The following is a 21,036-nucleotide window of genomic DNA, read 5'->3' as shown; positions in this document are numbered from 1 at the left end:
GTATTTTCAATTTCCTACCACCAGACAGAAACTGTAAAATCATTAAACCTTCACACTAGGTCTGTAACTTTTCATAATCTAACCTCTTGTAATTATTTAGACCTATTTGTTTTGGCTTGCTGAACTGAAATAATCTATAGAATTAGAGGAGACAAGTAGGTTGTCTCAACATCACCGAGTCGCTCGTTTCAGGTCAAAACAGAACGTGAGCAGAGACAGTCTCCTCTACAATGTCGGCAGATCGAGCGGCAGCGACAGCAGCGATTCAGACACCACGCTGGATGGCTCCAAGTCCTGCGACAATCTGAAAACGTGGCGCAGCTTCGACAGTTTGCCCCTGAACAGCGCTGGCGCCATCGGAAAGAAATTTTCTAGCGAGAATCTGAGCGAGGACAGCGGATACGGCGACCAGCTGATGCTGGTCAACAAGAGCGGCAGCGTGGGGAATTTGAACAATGGCAAACGGGCGGCGGGGGGAAATATGACGGCTAGTAATTTCGAGAACACGATGGAGAAGACGAAGAGGAATAGCTACGTCGGCTTCGGTGCCTATGACGGGGATGTCTTTCAGGTGAGAGAGATCCGCACGTATTTACTTTTCGGCTTCGTATTTCTGGCATTGGGTAATACTGGGTGGTGCGCATTTGATTTGTAAGAAAGGAGCTAATAATAAATAATGAAAAAACAAATATTCCTCCATTTGCAACTAATGATACAACAACATGAGTTCTTACCATAAATAACAGTAATTTTAGCATAGAAGAAAATACCAAAGTCAGAAATAATTTTAAATAATAAATTGTCATTGGATGAACCTTATTTCTAAAACTAATGTTAGGCAGTCCTGTTTTTACCAGCTCAATACGGTCACATATCATTCAACTTGAAGCAGGATCCGTTGTACTACAGCTTCAAGAATACAAAGTTAATAGTTCTTGGTTCGTAACTGTCAACAAAGTTGATGAACCGAGCCAATGGTTCAAATTGCGTTGAACGAAATAAATTAATCCTGTTTATTGATTCAATCATTAATTTTTTGTATAATCTCAGCATTACCCTCAAGCTATCAGGGATTAATGGAAGCCGTTCTGTTAGACTTTGATGTTGTTCCTACATAGTGGCGTCCCTTCTCAATTTGCAGTTACAGGAAGAGATCCCGTGATCCGTCATTCGTAACTCGTAGAAACTTTTATCGCCCTCTTTGGAAATAACTTATTTTTAATTAATTAATTTAGTTGTAGTGTGCCCTATTAGTCGGTTTTGCTATTTAAACTTGCATTCTAAACTAGAAATTTTTACTATTGAGAGCAATTAAAACGCAAATTTTTAATATTAATATATATATATATATATATATATATATATATATATATATATATATATATATATATATATATATATATATATATATATATATATATATATATATATATATATATATATATATATATATATATATATATATATATATATTCTCACGTATTGATTCACGGATGGAAAAATGTGATGACACTATATTCCGGGATATCATCCGTTCGCTCGTTGAACTCCGACTGGAATCCTGCATCCGACTGGAATCCTGCAAATCTTGCATCCGACTGGAATCCTGCAGACGTTTCGCCAAAATCTCACTTGGCATCTTCAATGCTCGCGCTCCGAAAACACTTCGAACACTCGAAGTGTTTTCGGAGCGCGAGCATTGAAGATGCCAAGTGAGATTTTGGCGAAACGTCTGCAGGATTCCAGTCGGATGCAAGATTTGCAGGATTCCAGTCGGATGCAGGATTCCAGTCGGAGTTCAACGAGCGAACGGATGATATCCCGGAATATAGTGTCATCATATATATATATATATATATATATATATATATATATATATATATATATATATATATATATATATATATATATATATATATATATATATATATATTACTCAAAAACAATCACAAGTCGCGGCGTTTGGTAACCTTGCAACTTTGGTAAGTAGCGTTGTCACACCGCTAAATCCTCATTCACACAAATATGACCGCAACGTTATCAAAAATCGTTAAACGATCGACCACATTCCAGGGTACAACTACCTAATTGATAAAATTGTTGGGAGTCATTTTTGAATTGGATTTTTATTTCCTCGTTCGTTGTCAGTTCTTCTTCTAGCTAGGGTGATATTGCTATGTTGACATTTGAAAAAGAATGTAACAGCCAGTCTAGTATTTCCAATTTCAAAATGTCCTGAAATCTTTCAATGAAAATTTTAAAAATGTTGACAGTAGAGGATCAAGCCGTCATTGTGGCACGATTCTGATAAATTGGGAAAATTATAGGTCTTACGTCTGCCGATATTCTTCAGCTTGACTACGAAAGCAGCAACGACATGTTTTGTTTTTATTAAGTTCAAGTCACCTTGAAGTTGGATATTCATATCATTAAGTAATGTATAAAGGTCTGTCAGGTATGCGATATCATTCTTTGATGTGATGAGGTTTTCAAGCAATTCTGTGTCTTTGTTTTCAAAGACCTCTATGACAAAGTCATACGGATTGTAAAAACAAGTCAGACAATTTCCTTTTCATAGTCATCGCTCTTCTGTGTGAAAGATCTATCTGTTAAAATCTTCATCATTAGCTGCTCTGATGACATGTTGCAATGATTGAAACAGTTGTTCAGTTTAATTTCTAGCAACTAAATGATGTCGATGTATAATAATGTAATGTACAGTAAGCGCATCAGGAATTTTATTTTTTAAATACGATATGAAGCCCGGTCATAGCTGGAGCACCATCTGTAGCAACTGATATAATATTTACAAAGGAATAAAAAAAATGTTTTGATTTTAAATAATATTTTGCTGCCCTAATAATAAATTAGTGTAAATGATTCGTTTTTTTATTGATGTTTTAGGTTAGAATAAAAATATTGGGATGTGGTTTTCACTGAGTTGTTGGCCATTTCGATGCGTTTATTTTTATATGCTATACATATATAGCATAGCAGTCACGCCCCCTGGAGGCCATTTCAGAAATTCAAAATTAATTTCCACCGTAACACTTAAACGTATACTATAAATGGACTGTTTATTCCTAGTCTAACAGTATTCGTAAGGGTGGATTAAATTGCATGCCTTTAACTCCCATTTTTCAAGTATATAGATTAACCAAAAGTATTGTTAAAACGTGGCAAAAATGGCACATGGGTATCTGTTTCAGATCAGCTCGAAATATGCATTTTAGATATAGGTGCGGTGTCGCATAAGTAATGATAAAACAGGACATTTTTTTATGTAAAAATATTAGGAATTAATGAAACCTACCTTAGTGCAAAAATGTATATTAACCGCGCTACAGTGTATCAAAGTTGCAATTTTATTTTTGATTTTTAAAATAATTCCTTAAACAACGAGCTCTTTGCAGAAAATTTGGCAAATCGTTTTTTTTTTTGACGCGAGAAATCCAGTTTCGCGCATTTAATACCGTCTTGTTTAAAAAAGGTGAAAATCTACATACACTAAGGCGCAAAAAAGTAAGTATCAAATGCACGAAATGTACGGTACAATCTGTCCCAAAATTTTTCACGTAAATGTTTTTCTCATGTCAAAATACCCCAATTTGCCCAAGCAAAGAGCTCTATTATTTCAGGAATTATTTTAAAAAATCAAAAATGAAATTGCAACTTTCACACCTTGTATCTCGGTTAATATCAACTTTTGAACCAAGGTAAGTTGCCATGTACTATTACTTATGGGACACCCTGTACATAAAGACAAAAGAAAGTAACAACTTAACTTTTTTTTTAAATTAGTATCAATGACCCCGATTCATCTTATTTAAACAAGTTAAGTTAATTTTTTGTCTTTACTACGATCGTTTGTTTTTATTGATATATTTATCTAGTATTTATTAAAAACAGACTTTTAACACACTCAGTAGGTGGGTTTTAAAATGTAAATAAGCATCTTGTACTTTCTCAATGTGGAACAAAATTCTAATAGGATTTGAGCAGTATATCAAATATGCCCAATTTTTAGAAAGAAAATTTTTCAAAAAAAAACCCTCAAACACGGTTTTTACCACTATGTTTTTTTTTATGAAATTTATCACATTTTGAACAATAACATGGTGTGATGTTTTCCAGTTAGCACTGATCACTTAAATCACGTAATTTGAGGCGTTTTAATTTTTTCCTCTAATGCATACATTTTTAATGGTGTAATATTGTTTCCAAGGCAGCGCGCTTCTATCATTTTTAAATGTTGATAAACGCTATTTGCCATACATACACGGAATGTCGCAATTTCTTTATCCCAAATGAATGAAAATTTGATAAATTGCTGAAATAAATTCTTAATGGATAACTTTCGTAATCTCTTTGAATCCCATTCACGCCACCTTAAACTTGTCATTTCAGAATTTCAACGGTAACTTCGGCGTGTCGTATCAGGACTTGTCCATATTCGATCGTTTGGACCCATTGTCGGGAGGCGAACCGCTCAGCAAAACGTCTCCGCTGACCGACCACTTCCTGCGCAAAAAGCAACGCCAACAGATGCAGAACATACCCACCGGCTACGCGCACGCCATCAACCTCAATATAAATTTAGACCGAGAATGTGGTTATTCTAATTTTAACGAAGTCGCGCCGCACGCGGCGAGCGCGCCTGACTTGCTCGACGCCGCCACAGTCGACGTCGTGGTCGTCGCGACGACCAGCGTACCGAAAGACCTCAACTTCGTCGGTCAGAATCAACACGTGGGCGGGTCCGTCGCTGAGCAAAATCTCAACTTGGCCGACATCAGTTTCGACTCGCGATCCGAACGCGATAGTGTTGGTGACGTGGCGAACGATTACGGTGACGTCATGGGGAGCTATAGACGCGAGGGCTCTTACGACAAAGCGATGTCCAACCGGGTGGACCTTTCGGACGACGAGACCTCGTTGACGTACCGGAAGAAGTTGCCCAAATCGCCCATAGTCGAGTTCGATCGGCGGGTGCTAAACGCCATCTCCGAGCAGAGCTTGGTCGGCAGCACCCCGAGTTTACACGGATCGCGGAAGTACCTGGAGGCGTCCGCTTTCGCGACTTCGACGCCGAACAACGCCGCCGTCAGCACTCCCGACTTGAACCGGATAGAACCGGCAACGAGGCGCGAACGCGCCTACTACGACGACGACCGCCGGAAGTCGACGCAGGAGATTTGCAGCAAATGCGGCAATTTCGAATCGGTCAGTGTCGAACGCAAGGGGTCCATCATCAAATCGAGCACCAGCACGTCGGGAATGAGCGACGTTGACGAGAAGACGCTGAGGAATTCGGTGAGGAGCTTCACCGGCAGTACCGGAAGCAAAGGTGAGTTGATTGTCAACAGTTTTCGGTGCTATTATTATTTGAAACCAAAAGAACTTGGAACTGCTATCAACAGATGGCATTACAGAAAAAAAATCTTAATTGTAGATTATGTATATCTTAAATTATGAACGCCAGTTTAAAATAAAAATATCAATACGCTTAAAAAATAAAAATGATATTTTCAAGATATATTTTTCATTGTAGAGTCCGTTATAATAGTACGTATTTGTATGATATTTGCAAGATATGTTTTTTATTGTAGCAAATAGCCTTGTTTTAGAATGTTTTAAATTTTTATTCCTGAATCACAAATTCTACTTCTGAGATTACATTATCTTTTTATTTGGAAAGTGTTGCCTCCTTAACATGATGATATATAATTTTAGAAGAAGAAATATATACCTATGTAGAAAATATACTACTTTCTGTTCTAAACGGCCTAGTTTTCAAATGAAAACAACAAAACGTAACACACTGTCGATTTGAGAATACGGTTGTGCCGTATACTTTTTAAAAAATGTACGGTTTGGTCTGATTTGATCGCATATCGCAGATTGCACGGAACCTGACGAAGTGTGACGATTGATCATACGAACTTTCAGTGCAGTTTCAGTTTTTACCACTGTACGGGTTGTGTAACAATAAATATAGAAGACTCATTGAAAAGTTGGACTTTCAGAATCTGTTATAAAAGTAATGAAAGGTATGTATTTAGAACACTATCAGTATTTAAGGGGGGCGCCCCCGCGGGCGTCCAAGCACTTATGGCACCAGATGGGCCCGTTGTGCGCCCAATCCACCCTGCAGGGCGTCCAGAATTCCGCTCCTCCTATAGAAGGTCAGCCACTCCTTTAGTCCAATACCGTGCACTGAATCCGGATCGATCAGGGCTGTTCCGAAGACTCCAAATCTTGCCCAAGGTTAAAGCAGGGCACTCGGTGAGCACATGATACGGGGTCTCCAATGCCTAGCAAGCAAAGATGCCTCTTAAGCCTGCAATGTCCTGTGTAGGCCCCTGTTAGTGCTCTACACTCCCTTCTGGTCAGTCTAAGCAGCTCCCTGGTCCGAGGGAGGGCGGGCCCATCCATCATAAGCCTCGCCTGCCTCATTCCCGGAGCATCTCTCCAGCCCCCCGCGGCCCGGTCTCTGGCCCAGGCTTCGAGAGCTCCACGCCTCACGCACAGGGCGATCCCCAAGCGGGCCTCTGGTCCGATATGCCTATGCGAAGAGCCCTAGCCCTGGCTAAAGCGTCCGCTGCCTCATTGCTCCGGATACCGGTGTGACCCGGAACTCAGAACTCCAACTCTGCCCTCTCTCCACTCCTCCCTTGATGGGAAGAGAAAGGTCATCTCAAGAATCACTCGTCACTCGCCACGTCCATGACACCGCGATCCCTGGACCAGCCTTCTAAAATGCCGTACGGGCCCCGGTTGAAGGTTCCCTCTCTCCGTAGATCGTTAGCCTTACAGCCGTCCTGGCCGCCTCTATCCGCACCATGTCACTGCCCCATGCGTGAGCATAGGCACCACCATGCTACCCTAGATCCAACGCATGATCTTTGGCCCCAGGTCCCAAGTGCCCCTACCGCTCTCCGGCACGCGCACAGAGCTTGAAAGGCTAACCTGGTCCTTGATCTTATGTGTTCCTGAAAGATCAGCTTGGATTTTTAGAACACTATTGTTACTACACTTACTACCTACATTTCTTAAGTATGGTATAGGGAGTAGATACATCTCAACGTTGGGAGCCATATGAGAAATTTGCATCAATGTGGCAAGTTCTTGTGCACGCTATAAGCCCGGGAACTGATCAAAAATAATGAAAATTATTTGTGTGTAATATATATGGGTTTTTGTATACAGTATAAAAATTTGGTATGTGATACATGGATCCTTCAATTTGTTCAATACGACCAAAAAAAGTCATGACACAATGTTGAAGTAGTTGCTTTTGTTTATTCTTTTAATGCTTTTAAGAGTAGGAAAGAACAGCAATTAACATGTTCATACACTTCGTAAGCTTCAAACTACTTCTGGAGGAAGAAAGAAACTCATTATCAACTTTTTCTTTTAATCTCGAAAATGGAAGAAGGGAGGCCTGTAGAAAAGATTTCTACCACCGTGTAATATGTATAGACAATTTTTCGTGTTGCAAATTTGTACACATTTGATAAAGGGACGGTGTTGTCGAAACATCTCATGTCATAATATATCATTTCGTGAAAATCTGAACTTTTAGTTCTTATTTATTTTGAAAAAGAGTTAAACTTCATTCTGTTTTTTTTTTGTATGATTTCCTAAAGCAAAAGTAGACAACCAAACACTAACAGAAAATTTGCAACACGAAAAATTGTCTATACATATTACACGGTGGTAGAAATCTTTTCTACAGGCCTCCCTTCTTCCATTTTCGAGATTAAAAGAAAAAGTTGATAATGAGTTTCTTTCTTCCTCCAGAAGTAGTTTGAAGTAACTATTTTCATGTTAGATTGAGTCTGCATTCTGGATCACAAAATTTGTCGTATATAATAATAGAAATGCTAGTTTTGAATAGATAAAATTAATGCAAATCATGTAGATATCTGCTTCGGCTTACCTTCTTAATAAAATGTGTTATTTATCACAATGGTAGCAAACAAACAAAAAACAAAATTATTCAATAATTTACCTTAAAAATATCTCATTTTTATGGAAAAATTACCACCCACTCAATATAAAACTGGGATAAGAACAAACAAAACAAGTATAACTTGTTGGATAGAAATAAATATATATCTAAATAAATAAGAACTAAAAGTTCAGATTTTCACGAAATTATATATTTTTACATGACAATTGTTTCCACAACACCGTGTCTTTATCAAATATATATCTAACTAACTTAAACATTCAATATAAAATTCAATATATAATTAAAATATAAATATAAAATTATGCTCGTTTAAATAGAGTAACTTTATATTTTTAAAACTACTCAATGTATGCTCAATTCAAGTTGCTATATAAATATCTAAAATTTTAAAATGAAGCTATGAATATTTAATTGGAATTACCAACATTTTTGTTTAAAACAGGCATGTCATTTTTTAATAGAAACTTACAATATTGAGAATTGGTCATTTTTATTTTAATCCGACATAGTCTTGAGTATATATGCAGAGCTTACCTATGTTCAAATTGAGCTTAACCTATTTGAACCAAGTATTTCAAAAGATCAGATCAGAAAAGATCAGACGACAATAGGGAATCTGCCGATTGTGTGTGTGTGTGTGTGTGTGTGTTTATATATGAAAACACATTATACCAAATATGAACCCTTAAATGGCAATACTTATTTCACAATAAATATGCACAAAATGCGCGGCAGTCGGTGTGACGTCACACCGCAGGAAAGTACACGGTACGATATGAGTGTAACAGCCATTTCCAACCAAATTGGCATCATTAGTTTCGATTTTTAAGTGTTTAACTTTTGTATTTATTATGGAAATTACTCATTGTAAATAATGTAAATGATCGTTTCTTTTTATGCGAATTGGAGTGTGAAAAATCCAGAAAAAATTCTGGATTCTTCAGACTTGAACCCACCCTACCGCAAAATCTGCATAAGGATCTTTTACAGATCTAAATTGAAATAAGTAAATCATAAATAAGTGGGTAATAAAATGAATGATTAGGTAAAGATTTTTTAATCCCATTTCTTGCTTCTTGATCTATTTATAAATACAAAAAAGGAATTTGTACCTATGTGATAATATAATAAATGATAATAAATCAGCAACTGACGTTGATAGACGTTATTCTAAACGGCGTTCCATTGAAATACTTAAAATATACATTACTACTTAAATAGCTTTACTATTTAAATGATATAAAGCATTTTAATGTCAATGTATACAATGTTTGTATACTGTATATTATATACATACCACAAAGTTAAAAGTTGGTCAATTTTAAAATTAAATAATTTTTTTCTATAAACGCCTTCATTAAATTTCAATTATCAATTAAATTAAATGTTAAATTAAATCTCTGTACCTATAAACTCACCTTAAGAATGACGGTACATTACTTTATGAAGGCAAAATTTCACGAATGTCGACAAAAAAAATGGAAAAAAACAACATAATATTGCCTCCCAATAATAGACCCATAGAGGCGACAAACATGAAATGACCAATGGAAAATTTTGTTTGCGTACCAAACCTTTTTTTAATTAAAGGTACTATGAAATATATTTTCTTATCCTGCTAGGTTTCGTAACAAGAAGTATTTTGAATGTGAAATAAGAAAGTTCTCTGAAACAGAGTTATCCAGTGGTTGGGATTAGTGATTTATTGTTTGTCTTATATTAATGCACTGAAATTTTGATTTAAGTGGCTGATTAGTATTGGAAAAGTGAAGATGATTGTACACAAAAACACAAATTTAGACAATTCATTCGTGCGTTTCTTTTTAATTTATTTATTTGAGCTTATTTATATTATTATAGAGCCGCTAAAGAGTTTAACAAATTCCGGTGAGCTAGTTGCAGTACCTTATTTGAAGAGGTCAAAAAAATACTGTGGGACCAAAATTGTCTCTAAAAAAATTTCAAATTATTTGAAATAATTCGAGAATTTGTGTAGAGGAAGCGAGTAAATTACGGATTTAAATATAGTTGTCCAATTCACCAGTCCTCTAACTAATATTAAAGAAAGGAAAAACAATATGTTAAAATCAACGACCGACGCCTCGCCATAGTAGGTCCTCGTCGAAGCGGAACTGACCAGTCCAAGTCGGTGTAAATTTAGAAAAAAAGAAGATTGCCGTTTGGCCACGCTTTAATGTCAGCTTCCAGAAATATCTTGAGAAGGATTCTTCGCGACCCGCTTCTCAATGTCGCTTGACAACCAAAATAAACCCGGCTCGGCTTTCGGAAAGCAATCGGGTACGAGAAACCGCGTTGTCGATCGGATGGGATCCCTTCGGGCTTCGTGCCAGAATAGTCTTGAAATTTTTGGAAAAATACGTACGTGAGTGGTAAACACCCGCTCGAACCAGATTGAATCGGACCGTTTGAATTTTAGCCGCTCTGGCGGCTAGCTACCATTAACATGCGCACTGAGCAGGCGTTACAGCTGGGTCAAATACATTTGGAACCTTTTGCACAATGTAGAGTTCATCGTTTAATTCGCGACATTTACAAGGAATTATCTAAAAAAAGCCGACAATAATTTGAATCCCAAATTTTAAAAAATCTGCTATAAACGAAATTTCCTATATTTGCTGCATCCTGAAGATTCGTTAAAAGAGCCAACTATAAGAAACGCTACCACCATCTTTTTAAATGAAAAATTCCATAGGCTACATGAAGAAGGATTCACTACCTGGGATCAGAACACAAAATAGGAAAAATTAAGGATACCGTAGTAACAACACAAAAAGGAATAGTTGGAAAGAACAGGAGGGTGCCAAAACAGAAGAGGATGACACAAGAAATTTTGTAATTAATGGAAGAAAGAAGAAAACATAAAAACAATAATGAAGCAGAATGCAAGTCCGTTAAAAACACTATTCGTAACAAAATCCGCGAAGCGAAGGAGAACTGAATGAAGGAAAGGTACAGAGAAATAGAGGACCTGGAGGACCTGGAACGCAAATACGATAGCTTTAACATGCACAAAAAGATAAACGAAGTAGTTGGTATGGGATCGAAAAGAGACTCAGGTTGGACATCGAGAATAAGCTGGAGATCTGGCCAACTTATATAAAGCAGCTTTTCAATGACCAACGCGCAACTGACTAAGAGCTAACAACAACCGAGAACCCATTTCTAATAACAAGAGATGAAATTGAGCACGCTATAGGGATAGCAAAATTTGGCAAATCAGTGGAGGGAGACGATGTGCGTTGTTAGTTTTTGAAATTGCTTTGACGAAGAATTCGATGCAGGTACTCTTAGATCTGTTCAACGACGTATAAAAGAATGGTAATATTCCCCATGATTGGCTTCTGTCTACTTTTCTCCTAATCCCAAAAAATTCCCGACCATCCAAATGTGGTGACCACCGATTCATAAGTATATATGCGAAACTGAAACCTCTGACACGCAATTTAGATTCCGCAATGCGCTTGGAATTCGGGAAGCCATGTTCGCCTTTAACGTTCTTGCTCAGATATGCCTAAACGTCGTTCACGATCTCTAGGTGTGCTTTGTCGATTATAGTAAAGCATTTGATAATGTCAGACATGGAAAACTTGTGGAAATCCTACAAAAACTGAACTATCACGACATGCAGATTATATCAAAACTGTATTTTGGTCAAGCCGCTAAGGTCAGAATAGATAACGCTCTCTCCGAAGAGGGTCAGCATACGAAAGGGTGTCAGACAGGTACCACGCTATTCAACATATACTCGGAGAACATTTTTAGAAATGCCTTGGAAGACGAATCCGCTGGGACAGTAATAAATGGGAGAATCCTTTATAATATTAGGTACGCTGACGACACTGTTTTGTGTCCAGGGTTTCTCGAGGATTTACAGAGACTATTAAACAAAGTAGTGATAGCTAGCAAAGATTACTTACAACAACACTAAAATGGTGGTGATAACAAAAAGAAAGCAAACAACAGGTCAGCTAATCGTAGACGGGAAAACAATTGAATTGAACAAGTAAGACACTACAAATACCTTGGCACCATAATTCTTCATTATTTTTCAACGTTCAACATAAACAGAAAATCCTGGCACGCATTTAATAGGCTAGAAAAGTTTTCATAAAAATGAAAAAACTATTGACAGCTCCGGACCTATCACTATCAGTAAGAACAAAAATGGTCCAATGCTATGTATTTCCCGTGTTGCTTTATGGCTTGGAAGGCTGAACGCTGAATAGAGAAACCACAAGGAGGTTAGAAGTTCTTGAAATGTGAACTTATAGACTCATGCCGAGAGTTTCGTGGATAAGTAGAACTACAAACGAGGAAGTGTTAAAAAACGCAAAAATTGAGCTCCTGGGACATATGTCACACGGTACAAGATACGAGCTGCTGAAACTCATTATGGAGGGCAAAATTGTAGGTAGACGAAGTGTAGGGCGCCGAAGAATCTCTTGGTTGCGCAATCTTCGAGAATGGTTTGGCCTATCGTCAATTAGCCATGATGAAGAGAAGAAGAAGATTCCCTTTGTTTAACAGTTGCATTTCTAACTTGAATCAAAGCGATGGTGTCTCATACTTCCAATAAAAAATAATAATAAAAAAGAAACGAACTCCCTAATAGTAAATATGAAAGTTGAAGAAGGACTCATAGCTATACTATACGTGGTAATATTGCTGCTATATTTGATTGTATGAAATGGGTTATAGTAAGCGTTTCTAGTATGCCTCTTCTCACTTTACACATCAAAGTAGTCCAAATTGAATCAAATTTCCGCAATCCCTGCAACTTCAACAAACTGTATTTGTTTTTTCAGCTCCAAGTTAATCAATAAACAATTGTATTAAACAGCTCATAATTTAAGTGTAATACCGGTCGATAAATAATCTTTATACATACGCTGTATCATCAGTAAAGTGACGAGAAATAATTATTGGTTTGGGGACATCGAATGTATATAGAACAACAGAGGTCCCAAAATGTGCCCTGATGAACCCTTCTTGTAACACCCGCCCTAACTTTACCTTCTAACTGGGCCTCAAAAACAAATTTTCAAAAAAAATCGATAAAATTAATGCTTTTGCTGATTTTATAATATAAATGATGTATTTACTGTAATATAAAATCATAAAAAGGCAAAGTTGAGGCTTAGCTTCTTTAACCTGTTTTATCTTAATCCAGCCCAACCCAAGTTTAAGTCTGCCTTATGAGAGAGATAAGTCGATATGATTCTTAAAAAGACACATAATCCAACCTTTCAGTTTTAGCCGATTTAAAGAAAAATAATATATTCGTTTAGTACGAAAGCGCCTGAAGGTCACCAAAAATAAAATATAGATTTTAGTTTAACAAGGCGAGTTTTGAGGAATAAGTCCAAATTTGTAAAAAACAAACTAATTTTTACTTCACCTAATTTTTATGTTCATCAGTGAAATTTTTTGACATGTTGAAAACAATTTCAGCAGCTCTTTTTCTTCAATTTTATATTTGTCATACTAATTTCCGTATGCGTGGGGGCAACTTCCAGCTGTTTCGATTTCTAGTAGCATTTCGAGCAGCCAATCTTGAATTTCGGCTTTTTTCCGTGAGGTCATTGGGTATCTAAATTTGATAGGTAAATTGGGAATTAACTACTCCTCAAACCATATCCTGCATGGACCAGAACTAAATGTGAGAATTTTTTTTAAAGTGATATAAGACCTGTTGTTACTTATTTTACAAACAAATTCTTAGTCCTTGTATATTATCGATCATTTTTTGGGCTGAACCGACTCTGTATTCTCATAGACTATAGACATCAAAATAAACCTAAAAAAAAACTTCATAAAATAAAAAAAATGCTGTTTGAAAGACAATTTAATATGCTTTAATACGAGTTTAAATTGATTAAAATTTGTTTCTGCTTTTTAGGTTTGGCATAGTGAAATAACTCCACGAGTCAAATTAACTTTTTTTATTACTAAAAACAAATAGGCTTATAGCAACTCAACACTAGACAACATTAGGCAAGTTCGCTATTGTTTCTTGTGGAATGTTAAGCCTACTGCAACAATAACCTCTGGGATCCAGGTTGCGGTACGAAGTCTAGCTCGAATTCTCCGTTTTAGCTCATCCCATAAATGTTCGATCGGATTGAGGTCGGGACTGCATGCATGCTGGTCACTCCATAACTCGAAAATCGACTTCTGTAATGTAATCTTGAACGATCCTTGTGGCCTAGCATTGTCATGCACAAAAATGTATTCTTCTCCAATGTAGTCGACATATGCTAACACGTGATCTGATAAAATATACTCGATGTACTTATGCACCTGTTAAACCTCCTTGACCACGACCACCCCTACGGATGAAAACAGGGTCGGTTCATCCCATATCATGCAGAAACCACCTCCATAAGCATTCCACTCTTCATTGCAGCAATCTGCAAATCGCTCTCCTGGTCTTCGGTACACTGTTTTCGTCGGCCACAAAGGCATATTCTGGTCTCATCTGAGAACAGAACAGAGCCCCATTGGTCCAATGTCCAACTGAACGATTCCGTTCAAAGCGTAGGTGTGCTTGTCGATGAGCTGGAGTAAGTTTTGGACCAATTGCAGTTGTTTTTGGGGTCAGGTTATTTTCCTTTAGCCTTGTTCTCACTATCCACTGACTAATAGCCACTCTTCGAACTTCACGGAGCTGTTTTTGCTGTTTGAGCCGTATTAAGGTAACGATTTATTATTATTATTGACACAGTAAAGCGATTGTCATAAGCCGTTATAATTCGGTTTCTGCCTGGGTCTTTTGCTAGGCGCCCTTCAAACTGTTGTCGAGCAAAAGCTCGCTGGCGAAGTGCACTTTCGATTAAAGCGATAATTTGAGCGGGTTTTGGCTGTGTACTATGCATCTAGCTGACACAATTAAACGCATAATGTGAAAATTCCAGTTGCAAAAACGATTAATTGAAGTTTGTTACTATCACTGTAACTACTGCATGAACACGTTTCATTTGTTTAACCGTAACTACGCATAAAAAAGATCAGCACTCTTGACAAATTTAAACTCAAACTAAAGCATATTAAATCCAAATAATATGCTTATTTTTTGGGTCAGATAAATAGTTCCTAAAAAAAATACTAAAATAAAAAATTTACAATGGGCCGATTTATACACACGCAAGTTTATTATGAAAAATTTTTATTTGATTTAAAGATCCTTCCATTTCTATTACCAAAAGTGCTTCTGTTAAATGTTGCTATTTATTGCTCCCCGCACTTTGTCATCTTATATGTATGTATAAAAAAAACACTTTGATTTTTTTTTAAATGCTGATTAGGCAAAAACTGAAATAATTAAACTGCCTAAACTTTTCTTTGAAAAAATTAAACATTCTTTCAAATTTTTATATTTATGTTTCAATCACAACTCGACAAATAAAAAATATTAGTTTCAAATTCGAAATTGTAACGTCATAAAACCTATAAAACTGCCAATTTTTATTATTCCATTATAAACAGTTTTTTACGAGAGACTAATAACCGAAATTGGTAATTATTTTCAGAAATTCTGATTTTAGTTGGAAATTTTGACTTATTGCTCGAAAATTTTCAATTATTAAATTAAAAAAATAATAGTAAAATTTATCTTGCATTCTTGCATACTCAAAGTTTTCTGTCTGTCGCCAGGAGTTCATTTTTCCCCGGTGGTGGACGAGATGAAGTGGCGAGACGACAACAGCATCTCGACGGCGACTCCCGAACGTGAGTCGTCCTATTCGCTGGATAGTTCCTCGCCCGAACCCTTACGAAACGTCGACGTCGACGTTGTCAAACTTGTCAAACCCAAACCGAGATATGGCAACGGCGCGACAAGAAGAAGCGTGTCGCAACCCGACCTCAGCGACACCGAGGCGCACATTTACAAGCAGGAATTCATCGACTCACTGCACAGCCTGCGCCAGCAGGACTTGGGGCTTAGCAAAAGCCAGCCCGAAATAAGCAAGTTCAAGCGGCGAGGTAAGCAGCGAGCGTTAGTGAGCGCGCCTCGTACTGCATTTAGTAATGTACGGTGCGACATAGAAATTTCAACACCCAGTTTTGTTAATATTTTGGGAAGCGGTTAAGGAAGATATGAAATTCAACCATCGATGTCGTTTTGTAAGTTTTGACTTCGGGACATGCTGCTAATCAGATATCTTCCCTCTGGTGGTTTTGTCAGAGATAGACGTTGTATTTCTAAATGAAACCTCTTATCCCAGAACCTGTAAGAAATATCAGGAAACTGGATATACTCATGCGGGGTGTTCTTTCTCTAAGAATTATATCTCCAAAACTTCTAAAGTTGAAATTATAAAATTTATTATCTGGGGGTTTTTGAACACGTAGAATTCGAAAATTCTAACGGCAGTGTTGTCAGATTTAGCACTGTTAATAAAAAAATTCTTGACATCTCAGAATTTTGAAGGTTTTTTGAACATAGAAAACTTTAGAGGTGTGTCTGTTAAGGGTAATCGTGATTATACATGTCATCGCGAAATTTTGTATTCTGCATGTTCACCTACCGTTTCCGATATATTTTGAATTTTATGTCAAAAGTAATATTTAAAAGCCTTTCAGATTTCTTTTTATTATAAAAGTTTATCTACTTTAGGTGTCTGTGTTTAAAAACATTTTGTTTTTGAAAAAATAAATAAAAACGGTTGCTAATACAAAATGGCGTCCAACTTTTTATATGTTTTAGCATTTAGCATGGTGCACATTTTAATAAAGATTAAAAAATTGCAGACAAATCGTTTTTATTTATTTTTTGAAACTTAAAAACAAAAAATATAGTTTTAATTGCCTAATTATAAAAATATATAACTATTCATTAGATTGCCTACTGTGAAGCCTCTAGAATTAATATATTTTTTTAATTACATTAAAAGAAACCCCTTATTACCGTAAATAAAATTGTCAAATTTTATCAAAATCCGAAAAAACCAAATCAAGAAAACAATCAAGTTAGGACATATTTGTATGGGAAAAAATGATATTTTTACTTGTAACACCGATCTTAGACGGTTCAACCCTGAATAAATTTATGATTTCCAAAGCATTATAAATATAGCTAAGCATATACTGACTGGGCGCTGAAGTTTCTATGGCAAGTGGTATATATTCAAATAGAATAGAAAATAATTATATTAGATAAGAAACATTAAGATCTGGCAGATCAACTTCAAACTTCATTTGGAAGGTGTGGTAATGGCCTTTTAGGGAAAATTATCCACGATACTCTTAATGAGCGGATTATATTACGATTACAAAAGGTTCGAAAAAAGTTTTAAGTTACTATACCTTATTATGATCCCGTATCCGATACGGGGTCCTAATTTTGAAATTTTTTATGCGTCACTAATTGCGATTTTCTTGTTTAAGCTCTTTTTCATTTTTTCGCGTAGACTTTGGAAAAGATTCAGGACTCCTACTCGGGATGTCTTTGCTAGAGAGTAACTGCACTAAGGAATAACTTGTAAAAAAAGTGGTCCACAACAGCGGCGTGGAAAAAGGGGTTTATGAAATGCGACAGGATTTTATTTGAATTTTTTTTTTCACCTAAAAGATGTATACGATCAATAGTTTTATTTTATTAGTATGCCCCCTCCCTTTATAGCCTCATAAATTTGTGTGCCGCTGGTTTTGGCCATTTGCACTACAAGAATATATAAATGTATTTTAATTTATTTCAATTTTAAATTAAAATTTGGGTTTCATACAATGGTGATAAAAACCTAATGAGTCAAGCAAAAAAAAATACTCTCCATCTTTCCCAAATGCTTCGCGAAATATTGATTTTTTTTTGTTTACGAGAAGGTATTAATTTTTTTTTAAATCGATACCTTTCATGCGCAAGCCAAAGGAAGACTAAAAAATAAGGCATAGAAATATCAAAGTTATAGGTGGGCAAAATTGGAAAACTTGGTGTCCAGCTTCATCTTCATCAGTTTATATTGATGATATTATCACATATGCACTTGAAAAGTTCACTTTGATACCTTGTAGAATGAAAAGAAAGTGACATGAGAAAAGTTTCACTATTTTAATCAAAAAACAGATTGACCCACTTTTTTGTAAACCCTGTTTCTTAAACACCAAAAATATGATCTTCCAATATATAACCGTCTCCCTTCAATGGCTTTCCTTAAAATGCCATTACTTTCCGTTAAAATAAGAGGAGGTATTTCATATTGTTCATTTTCGTGTCGTAATACAGATCGCGGTCACTAAAATGCAAAATGCATTATTTTCGTATTTTAAAATATACGCGTATGGGTGTTCAAATTGATGTGCGATTTTATGCGAGTCGCGGAAATTGTTTTATGTGAATGAAAATATCGTAAATCGGTAATGGCTTTTGGCGCCGTTTTGGAGATTTCATTTTTTTTTGGCGCGCTTTCAAAGAATGGTGCGTTATTTTATTTGTGTTCTATACTCCGCCGTTGAGTCGTTTAATGTTGCGATTCTATTATTTTTGTTTAGAAATCAAACATACATGTGTTGACATTGAGAGAGTTTATTCTCAACCAAAAAAATACACTTGGTGTTTTCATTAAGGCCTTGTACTAGTCTGTTTGAACTTTTTCTGAGAGATTCCACCTGAGCTGTTGTTTTTCTCTGCCGTAATAATTTGCACTCACTGATAGTAAAGAATCATTGGAAATGAATGTCGCCATTTTATGACTAATCTTTTAATAGTGTGAACGCTACAGCTTAACATCAAATACTGGTGCGTTGAACTAAGCAAACTTATAAAGAACTTTTTATCTCACTAGCCTAAAATTAATCGATAATGTTTCTAGTCATACAGATAGCAGATGGGGGTGTACCGCAGGGAAGCGTATTGAGTCCGCTTTTATTTATATAAATGGCATGTATCAGGTTTTAAAAAACTCATTTGTTAACTTATTTGAAGATGTCAAAGAAATAGGTACCAAACTGAATACCGAAACGTAGTATTTGTATGAATGGCTCTGGCAAAATAAACTGAAATTAAATTGCTCCATCGATTCTGAAAAAAAATCCATGACTCGGGGTATTCAGTGGATATACAGGGTAATTATTTAATATTTGTTTCCGCAAATTAAATATTTGGGAGTGATCTTAGATCCCCAAGTATGTTTTAGTAATTATGAAGAAAGTAAGGTTTTTGAACCGTGTATCGCTGTTTTTATCACAGTGGACTAAGACATTAGCGTATAATAGTATAATTTTGCTTCATATTTCGCATGTTTGTTCATTGCTTGTACAAAAGATTTAAATAAGTTACAGTTACAACAAAATAGGAATCATACTGAACTGTGATAGATATACTCATATAAAGAGTATGTTAGACCTGCTAAATTGGCTAATTGTCGGGTAGTTCATGGTTTATGGAATTGCGCACGATCGCCAACCAGACTGTCTCAAATTATGGTTGAAAAAAAGGTTAAATTTTTATGGCATTCCAATCAGCACTTCAATTTTTCTATAGTAAAAACTACAAATTTACAGAAAACTCTATTCTACGATGGTGTTCATAAACCGCGCCTTGCGTAAGGGTAAGGGTATTCAAGGAAAGCCTTGCAGGCTATTTGCGAAGTTCATGGTTTTTATGTAAATTAGCATATGTAAATATATGCTAAATAAATTTTATTATTATTATTATTATATAATGAGGTAAGTTGTCCAAAATGTCAAAAAATTTAATTTGTGGGGTCTAATTTGATTGGTCATCCTATTATGTTGACAAACAGCTTTATTTTTTGATTTGTTTACGAATGTGAATTATCGGATCGTATGACCAGGCGGTTACATTTTGCAACAGAAACCGATTACTTGTTTGCATTTGTACGTTTCCCACATTCGTTATTGTCTAGCGGTGCCCTTGGAGCCCCGTAACTGTTCTCATAAATTACACGCAATTGACAGCAATTTTTGTGTCACCACTCAGACCAGCAGATGTAATTTCAAGTCGTCGCGTCGCGCACGTTTTTCAATAATACCGAACCGGCAATTGGTCTCAGAGAGGGCATCCGAACAAAAGGCGACTGCATCGTGATTTGTCTTAAGGCAGTTGACGAAAATCCAGACCGTAGATATTATTATGAAAACGAAAGCTTGGCTTATTAACCCTCGTGATGGAACATCTGAAAAATCTGTGCACTAAAATCTAGATGACAACATAAGCACAATCTCAAAAAGTGTTGTATCTTATTTTTGCTTGCCTTGTACACAGGGTGTTTTCTAATTGAATGCCAATAATTAGGGGGAAATTTTTGGGTCTATTTTAAAAAGAAAACTTCATATGAACATATATCCTAAACGTCTTAAACTGGCAAAGTTTTCAAAAATAAAATATATTTTTTTACACTACTTACATCTACTATGTACCACATTTTTTTAAAAATACACCTGTGGCGGACGTACGGAATTTCACACATCTATTCTGGCAGACATTGAGGCTACGCCACTGATTTCTCTTAAAATAAAAATTATTCTTACAATCTCCAATCATTTCTAAAGAATTTTAATTTCTTGATTTTTTTCAATTCGATTAACGGTTTTCGCTTTAAAAAAATAAAAACTTCTCTACATGGTCATAACAATATTGTTAATATGGTAGCATGCAGAGAAATTAGTTTTTATTTTTAAATAAAAACCGTGCGACAGACTAAAAAAAATTAAGAGATCTAATCTGCTCTGAATGAATGCAAATGTCACGCGCCACTGACTGTCTAAGAATAAATAATATTTTGGTTAATTAGGTCGCCATTGCACTGGCAAAATTGAGAACTTTTTTGTGATAAATAAAATTTCTATCTAAAACAAAATATCTAGTTTTTAGTTACCAACTAGTGTCCTTCAGTTCTTTTTACTTTTACAGTTTTAATGAAATAACATAACAAGATAAATAACAAACGATTCTTATTTAGAAAAAAACACTGCGTACTATTGCTTTTTACAAAACTTCTGGATTCCTCCTGCGTCGGTTTTTGCTTAGTCGAAATTGCTGACGTTTCGCCAATCATCATGTTGCAGTGGTTGACTGA

The 21,036-nt window shown here is 35.9% G+C and overlaps 1 protein-coding gene across 4 annotated transcripts in view; it reads left to right on the top strand.

Annotated features, from left to right (window-relative positions):
* The window catches only part of LOC132702599 (uncharacterized), a 165,294-nt gene that overhangs the window by 70,546 nt on the left and 73,712 nt on the right, over positions 1-21,036 (top strand). For all 4 annotated transcript variants that reach the window (XM_060671346.1, XM_060671349.1, XM_060671347.1 and 1 more), the window contains exons 4-6: positions 193-571; positions 4,408-5,347; positions 15,653-15,982. In XM_060671346.1, the coding sequence (XP_060527329.1) occupies positions 193-571; positions 4,408-5,347; positions 15,653-15,982 (1,649 nt within the window). The remainder of the gene's footprint in view (positions 1-192; positions 572-4,407; positions 5,348-15,652; positions 15,983-21,036) is intronic.

The sequence above is a fragment of the Cylas formicarius genome, unplaced genomic scaffold, assembly GCF_029955315.1.
Source record: "Cylas formicarius isolate icCylForm1 unplaced genomic scaffold, icCylForm1.1 PGA_scaffold_5__7_contigs__length_24384050, whole genome shotgun sequence".
Classification (NCBI taxonomy): domain Eukaryota; kingdom Metazoa; phylum Arthropoda; class Insecta; order Coleoptera; family Brentidae; genus Cylas; species Cylas formicarius.
Note: the sequence above shows the minus strand (reverse complement) of the source record. Positions and strands in the feature narration are given on the sequence as shown.